This window comes from Phaethon lepturus, unplaced genomic scaffold, assembly GCF_000687285.1.
Source record: "Phaethon lepturus isolate BGI_N335 unplaced genomic scaffold, ASM68728v1 scaffold8892, whole genome shotgun sequence".
Lineage (NCBI taxonomy): Eukaryota > Metazoa > Chordata > Aves > Phaethontiformes > Phaethontidae > Phaethon > Phaethon lepturus.
In genome coordinates this window covers 361-8,864 of record NW_010521188.1, presented here as the reverse complement: position 1 = coordinate 8,864, position 8,504 = coordinate 361, and the positions used below count along the sequence as shown (strand labels likewise).

Sequence of the window (8,504 nt, the reverse complement as noted above, 5' to 3'; positions counted from 1 at the left end):
CGGCGGGGTCCGCTGTGGAGCCGTGCTGCGCCCGGGGGAGGGCGGGCTGGAAGCTAACGGGGCGCCCGGGTAGCCGGCGAGCATTGGCTGTGGGGCTGAAGTAGTGCTGAAGATGCCTTTGGAGCCGGGCCGTCGGTTTGAGACGTTACCGAGAGTGTCGGTGAATAGTGTCAGTGTTATGCCAGCTCGATCTTCCCCTCAGCTCCGGAGGGATTACGGGAAGAAATTGTGTTGCTCCAAAGAGGTGTTTGGCAGGCAGCAGGCTCAGTAGGATTCGATGGTATTTTTTGGAAGGATTTTTCAGGTTGTCTTTTTCAGTTCCACATGGTGGCAGACCTCTACGAGGCAATAAAGGACACATTTTACTTCCACAGGAGCATTTTAAAGTAAATTGCATCTCATCATGTCCTTTCTTTGCAGTTTACCAGGTCTTTGAAAGTGTGGCCAAGAAATATGATATAATGAATGATTCAATGACTCTAGGGATTCATCGAGTGTGGAAGGATATCCTCATGCATAAAATGAACCCTTCCCCAGGAACACTTCTTCTTGATGTTGCTGGAGGAACAGGTAAATAATTTTGGTGAGTTACATGTGACAATGCCACACTGCTTTTGATCTGTTTGAGTCTGCTCAGACTCATGTTGCCTAGGTTTCACACCCTCACCCCCCAGTTCTCTGTCTTTAAAACTAGTGAAGCATCTACTTGATTTTCACAGAGAGGGGTTGAGAGCTAACTTCTTTGTATTTTGAAATATCTTGCTCCAAGGCTCTGAAAGTGTGTTACAGTACTGCCATGTTATGAGATATGGAAAACTGTTTTCTTTTTTAGGAAGTCATAGACTCTTTGCTTTTAATATGTTCCCTTTATATATTTTTACATATATATACACACACACACTCTCTATCTATGTTTCTCTATACTCTGTGTGTGGTTTTTATTTTTATAAATATATATTAAAAAACCCAAACAAAAACTCAGTTTGATGTTCAAAGTCTTATGTTCCAATTTCCTGGAGTCAGAAAACATTCAAGACATGTATCTTTCTTTTAAAACAAATGCAGGTGATATTGCCTTTCGATTTATTAATTATGTTCGCTCTGTACGAGAACGCCAGCTGCAGCGGAAGCTTAGGCACCATCAGAATTTATCGTGGCAGGAAATTTCTGAGAGTTACCAGGAAGACAAATTTAAGTCACTAGGGGATTCCCAAGTGGTGGTCTGTGACATTAACAAAGAAATGTTAAAAGTTGGAAAGCAGAAAGCACAGGATCTTGGCTATTCCGAAGGTAAGTCATTCGTTGTACCATTTCAGTAGCATACCTGATCGCAAGAATTTGATGCATGATAGCCATCAAGTAATCACTGTTTCAGGATTACAATAAAGATTATATAGCCATGGTGTATTCTATAGCTGTGCTTGCATATTTGCCAACGTTAAGTTACTTTTTCAGTGAGCATGTATGTGTATGTTGTTCAGATGTGCAGCGATCATCTTGAATAATACTTGAACTTTCAGAAATACATACATGGAAGTGTCCATGAGGTCTGATACCCAGCTATCCTTCCCAGCTATCCTTCAAAATTGTTTAAATAATCTAAACCTGCTGTTTATATCTGTGCTAAGAAATCTGACTTTACTACGGCAGATAATGCAAAAGAGCTCAGCCCTAGAATTATTACACTAAAGATCTTATAATGGGTATTTGAAGAATCAAGGCAGCAAATAAAAAATGCAAGCACTAAAGGATTTTGTGAACCTATAAAACTTTCCACAGTTAGAGCATATATTAATAATACTCAGAGAAACTGAATTATAATAAATGTTAGTTTGCAGGTCAATGGATTAATTCACTGATATCTAGAATTTGTTGGGGACCATGCCAATCCTGATTGAAAAGCCTGATTTTAAGAAGTAAGACATAGAGAAAGAAGTCCTGCTTGTGGCTCAGTGTTTGTATGATAGTTGTTTATCCTCTCTTCATTTACAGATATTTGGTAAATATTTTAGCAATGTAAAGTATACCAGGAGGTTCCCAAACTTCGTTTGCCTGGGTACCACCATTAGGTATGCCCTGGGCAGCCCCTGCATATGTGTTATGAGATCTCTTGCATGTCTCTGCATCCTGCTTCCACACCGCCATTCAAATCTTCAGCCGGCAAATTGTGTGGGCTGAAGAACATACAGGAACAGCTCAGTAGCACAAAGGGGATGAAAGATAAGCTGCTGGCATAGGTTCTCTCAGCTGCTTTTGCTCCCTACTGGTGGGTTACCCCAGGCTGTTGTCTGCCTGCCTCCCTCTGCCTTTTCTTTGAAAAGCAAACTAATTGTGAAAGCATTGGTTCTTCCAGCTCTGGCAGACTGCTTGCACTGTGCTTATCTCAGCAGCTTGCCAGCCTGTCCAGAGCTGTTTTGTGCATCATAGTTTGCGAACACCTGAACTGTACCAACATTGTAAATATAAAAGCTTTATCACTGTAGCTTAGGACCTGAAGTAAAGCTTGATGCTGCCTCCTAGCTACTATAAATAAAGCACTTTGTTTAATTTGCTGGACTTTTTAGGTATTTTTGTGATGTACCAAATTTTCACAATGAATATTCATGTTTTTTCATTTTCTTCTTCTGTACATTGTAGCTGTAGAAGCCCACCTGTTGCCTTGTTGCCTGGGCTGCCCTATGCACCACTGTGGCATGATTCTGACTTCTTACTTTTTTTTTATTCCCTTGTTCAGCACATATCCATTTTAATATATCCTACCTGCTGTTTTTCATTCAATGCCTCCCTGTTGTAGTAATATCATTTCTGAGTTTGCTTATCTGTTGATTGTCCGAGGTCCAAAATTTGTTTTTCTTAAAATTGTAAGGGGCAGAGGTTTCTTTCACTATTTTCCAATGTACATTCACCAACAGTGGGAGCTGTGCATGCTGACAAGAAACGCGGTTGCACAATTGCTGACTGTGCATTTTGGCCAGCAGGAGTTGTAGGCTGCACTACACGTGTCCCAGTTCCTCTTGTGGGACACTGACAGCTCCTCTTATGTAGCCACTTAAAAAACTCCTGGCCTGTGATTTTACCACTGTCTATTCTGAGGGACAATTTTTCTGTTGCTCAAATCTTGTCCTTGATGCTCACTTCTTAGGTGTCTTTTCAAACTCTCTAGGTTTAAACACTAATAATTGCTGCTTTAATAATGTTGCATGCTGCTTTGCATACAATACTTTCTACAACTATAAATATATATATTTTGTAAAAATGAATTCTGAATGTGTCCTAGCAACAACTGTTGTTTTCTGTTGTGTTTTGCTCTCCTCCATGTCTCTTTCTAGCATACTGCCCTTTGAAACTGCTGATCTCTGCATAAGGCTCCTGATTTTTTTCTATTAGATTTTTGTTTTGCATTTGAGTCACCAAAACCAGTGACTTTAAGAACTATTAACTCTAAATTGAGTAGTCTTCATTTTTGGTACAAATAACCTGGACATCCATGCTCCACAGATAGACAAGGCCTTGATCCATTGGGGTTTTAGGAAGCAACACGGCTGCAACAGGATCACATACTGATAATGCAGATGGAGAGAATGTGGCTTTTCATGTTCCTCAATCTATGGAAGCTTTCTAGCAAAATTTTTTAAGTGTTTTGACCTTTGTTGCATGGCAAGACATTAATCATTGTTTATAGTTATTCTTTGAGCAGAGATTCTTTTTTTTGCAACTTTGCTACAAACAAATGACAGCCAGTTTCTGGAAAGCCAGTTGGTTTCCACTACAATGCAAGATTTGGGTGAAATCTTTTTGGCAGACTAAGGCACTCTGAACACAACATGCGTGTATATGCAGAAGAATGTTTTGGCTGATCTGCAACATTAACTACTTTGCTTGAAAGATGGCTGCATAGTACAGGGCCTTCAAAGGTTTGTGAGTATAGACCAAGGTGTCTTTCCTCCAACAAAAATGCAAACTTAAAGTATTACTTTTAAATATCACTTTATTAATAATTTCTGGAATAGATAAGTTCTAGTCTTTCTTGAGCAGTCTGAGTTATATAAGGTCTGTTCAATATTGTGTCCTTGGCTTTTACTACAGGTTTGTCCTGGGTGCTTGGGAATGCTGAAGAGTTGCCCTTTGATGACGATAAGTTTGATGTTTACACAATTGCCTTTGGAATCCGAAATGTAACTCGTATTGATTTGGTAAATTGCTATAGTGTATCCTGACATGGGGTCCTTACAATTTACCTGGGGTTTTTTATTCTAGCAGAGGAAGCAAAGGAGGAATTCCTTTGGATAAACGAAAATCTTTGTCTACTCTGGAAGCATTTAAAATAAGTGGCATGCAGTGTGCAACTTGTTTGAATGAAGAATGCAATTAAATGCCCCACCTTTGTCATAAAAAGTTGGGTTTATACTAGTTGCACCCAATCCTTCTAGCTTGGCAAGCCACAGTCTCTTCCTAACACAAAAAGGGCTGAATGCTACAGTCATTCCCCACCTTCTCCAGACCTATGATGTTACTGAATATACACATGCACAGTGCAGTCAATCTGCATGTTTCAAATCTTCCTGAAGCACCTGATCTGTATCCCACCCACTGTGGGTACAACACTTCCTGCCCTGTTCTGTTTTCCTGCCTGAGCCAGCAGAGCTTCCAGAGCAGAGAGTGGGAAGCAGCTGGCTGCTGCCACCACTGTCGTTGAACTAACCTGTTCATCTCACTTCTCCTCAGTGTCTTTATGCTGCCTGGTAGTAGAGTTTCCCATGAAGAATGAGTATGATTTTGATTAGGGTATGTAGTACCCTTTGTTATAAACAGTATCTGTCCTTTGAGAATGACTAGCTGTCTTGGGGATGAACATAGGTTAGATCACCTGTCTAGCTGGACTAGTTGTCTGTGTTTTGGAGGAGTGCGTTACAACCTTGGCAATGCTCCTTCTGTGGAAGGTGTAGCATTTGAATCCAAACTACCTTGAACTGTATGCCTTTGAACTTCTCTTAATGTGGATGGCTTTTCACAGTGCTTCATCTGCACCCATCCAAAGCACAGGCTCATTGCCTTCATGGATACAGCAGTCTGGTAGCATGGCTCCCTGGAGACCTGATACAAAACACATCCAAGCCTCCAATTCTTTTGCAGAGCTCCCATCACATAAGTGTGCTGTTTATATTTTATCCCTTAGCAACATGACAGTTGAAGCCAAGCAAATGTACAACCTGCAGAGGTTCTTGAATACAATTGCACTGTGCTCTTGTATGAAAAAGCATACAGTTTTCTCCTTCTTCCTTTTTCTCACACGTTGCTCATCCAAAAGCCAGTATCATTTCTTCTTTGACCCTTTGGGTGTGCCTCACAGTTGAGTAAAATCTTTTATTTTGATAAAAAAAAAAAAAAAATCTATCATGCCCTCTTTTCATTTTCAACTTCTTGTAGCTGAGTCACCTTCTCCCTTTTGGATTTGGTATGTAATTACAAGACCTCTGCTGGAAAACATTCATCAACTAAGGGTAGGGAAAAAGAAGAAAAATTGCAAACCTGACATAGTTTCAACACAAAGCCTGGTATAAATCTATTTATATAGCAGCAAGAGTTTTTATGGTTTGGTTTTGTTGTTTGTTTGGGGTTGGTTTTTTTTTTTTCACTTCTCTTGGGATGCTTCTCCACAAGTAAATATTGGAGATTGCCAATCAGGATTCTCTTCACTCCCCTCAGTTCATCACTGAGTCACCCTCACATGGGCATGATAATAGGCAGGTGCTGTTCTACATAAACAAATTTATCACATCTGCTTTGTCTCAGGCACTTCAGGAGGCCTATCGTGTGCTGAAACCAGGAGGAAGATTTCTCTGTCTTGAATTTAGTCATGTCAGCAACCCTCTTCTTTCCAGGTAGGAACATGGTGACACTATGCCATGTCACAAGGCTGTCTTATTTGTACTCAGCCAGAATAAGAGACAGAGACACTTTGAGGATACCTCATTGTGCGCTTTTAAAATGAGATGCAGACTCCATAGTGTAGCGGTACAGAGATCAACTTGTGTTGGAGAGGGTTGGTTTTAACTTGTTTGTATTAATCTGTATGTGCTGTTTGTCTGTGCAGGCTCTACGATCTATACAGTTTCCAGGTTATCCCTGTTCTGGGTGAGGTTATCGCTGGTGACTGGAAGTCTTACCAGTATCTCGTAGAGAGCATCCGACGTTTCCCCCCTCAGGTAAGATAGTGTTTTTCTGAATTCACTTACACAGAAGACATGGTCCCAACATAATCTTGCAGGCAGCTGGTTTATAGGCCTTCAGGTTGTTATAATTATGGAACTATTATTTTTCAGGAGGAGTTGAAGGCAATGATAGAAGATGCAGGGTTTTTTAAAGTGGATTATCAGAATTTAAACTTGGGCATTGTTGCCATTCACTCAGGTTTCAAACTGTGAGTCTACTATGTAGCAAAACACAGGAAGTGTAATTTTCCCAAGGAATATGAAAGCTGTGGAATTTTAACACTATCAAGATTGAAGAGGAGTTTTAAGAACTTGTGCAACAGATACTTGCTCATCGGTCAGACTGAGAACATCAGCTACCTTTTTTCCCCCCCTCAAGAAACCTGCAGATGACGCGACTCCTCTGGCGTTTCTTACACTTTCAAACCCTTCAAGTACAACGTAAAAGACATGGCCAAAACTGAGCAATGCTAACAAATGAAGCAACTTCAGTTACCAGGGGCGTGGATACAGAAATAGATTGACTGGTCTTCAAATAAGATGCCTCCTGTTTTTTTACTAAACTTCAAGGAGGTTATTGTGCCCGTGAGATGTAACTTGGATTTATTAGATTTTTCTTAATCTGTCATTATCTTTGTCATGTGGACTGTAAAGGGATTTTTCCCATGATTCCTTTACTTCTTTCAAAGGCAAATGGAAGGCATATGAAATAAAACAGCTCAGCATCAACTTTTTTCACTTAACTCAGTATTTCTACCTTTCTAAGAAAGGATTTTTTTTTTCTCACGGAGAATGACCACATAACTGTATTCTGGGATGAGATGACATGTTTTCACCTCTATACGACATCTTTTTCTTTATCAGAGCTAGATGCATAATCTCTACGGAAAAATGTGTGTTTCCTTGTGTCCTTTAAGCTACACTGTTGGGGAACAGATGCTTCTGTAGCAGGATACAGGGATATATTAAAAAAAAAAATCTAGAGGAAGTATAAATTTACATTCTAAAGTGATAGCTGTATAATGAACTAATACGAAAATTTCTTTCTTCTGAAAATTGGGAGATGAAAGGACTATTGCTTTTTGCTCACCAGTTCACTTGAAATCAGAAAAGCAGCACCATGTATCTAAACTCCAGAATTTGCACTGGAGGTTTCTGCATACTGAAAATACACTTATCAAGAATTTAAAAACAGTCTCTTTTCTCTCAGGGAAGATAGCTCCTGTTGTTTTCAGTTACTGACTGATGACATATTCATAGATAAGCTTGGGCTTCAGATGCTGTGGATCTGGGGTGGGGAATGAAGGGGAGGATGTTCCTTCTTCATTCACAGTGGAATAAAGAAGGTAATACAAGCACTAAGAGAGCAGAAGGGTAAAGAAAACTCTTAAAGGATAAGCTTTTCTGACAGTTTTATTAGCAAACAAGCTGTCTTTTGAAAGAAAATAAATACAAGGAAGACACTTCTGCATTTTTTATAGCCACAATGAAAATACCAGCTGCTACAGCAAAATCCCTGACCATTAACAATACAACAAAAGACCTGAAGATGAAGGTTTGTTTCCTCAGGAAGGCTGAAGGTAGGAGGCTGTCTGAAGTCAGCACACAGTCCTGTAACCAGGTGCGAGTTTCAGTAACAGTCCGTGGTTTTAACCAGACTTGAAAAGAAGAATAGCGACTTGGCCGAGGTAGAAGTAGATGAAGTGCTTGGTCTCATGAGTCACGTAGCTGCCAAAGTTTCTTCCCACAATGCAGTGCCAAGTGGGATTGTATTTCTTGTCAAACTCCTGCAGAAGAGAGAACTAGGAATTCAGTGTTTTCATGAGAATTGTACTAATATTGTCTAGCTGGGGTTTTGTGCAATGCTATATCACTTGTTAGCAAGTATCACTTTTGGAAGAAGGCAATTAAGGAGCAGCATATGCTCTTAAGTGCAAGGATCATCTGTCACTTTATAACTCATCTGCTGCTTAGACCAAAAAAGAAAAAAAAATGCTTCTGAACTGAGGAGGAATAAGCTTAAAACATATGTTTGAGGAAGTCACTTTCCCCCAAAAGTCACACCATGATCTCAAACCATAACTTTTAAGACCTTCACTGCTTGTTCTGAATCTATATGAATTTAGCTATTACTTTGACTTCAGTAGCTGTTTTCAATAAGGCTGCTGAAAGGATTCTAGAATGGAACATTCTCTGCCACTTCTTTGATACCAGGTCATGAGACCACGTTCTTCCTACACACTGTAGTCAGGAGCCTGCTAAGACTCTCAAATAAACTCATGTGTACAGATC

The 8,504-nt window shown here is 40.0% G+C and overlaps 2 protein-coding genes across 2 annotated transcripts; one reads left to right on the top strand and one right to left on the bottom strand.

Annotated features, from left to right (window-relative positions):
- Positions 1-202: 202 nt before the first annotated feature.
- Positions 203-6,494, top strand: COQ5 (coenzyme Q5 homolog, methyltransferase (S. cerevisiae); the record flags this gene model as incomplete). Its single annotated transcript, XM_010281437.1, has 7 exons — positions 203-304; positions 421-570; positions 1,066-1,290; positions 4,087-4,193; positions 5,794-5,882; positions 6,095-6,206; positions 6,324-6,494. Coding segments are annotated over 7 exons (887 nt in total), but the record flags the coding sequence as incomplete, so codon positions are not given.
- A 1,367-nt stretch (positions 6,495-7,861) lies between these two features.
- On the bottom strand, positions 7,862-7,999 carry LOC104614261 (dynein light chain 1, cytoplasmic-like; the record flags this gene model as incomplete). The annotated part of the gene is made up of 1 exon (XM_010281436.1): positions 7,862-7,999. A coding segment is annotated over one exon (138 nt), but the record flags the coding sequence as incomplete, so codon positions are not given.
- Positions 8,000-8,504: the final 505 nt, after the last annotated feature.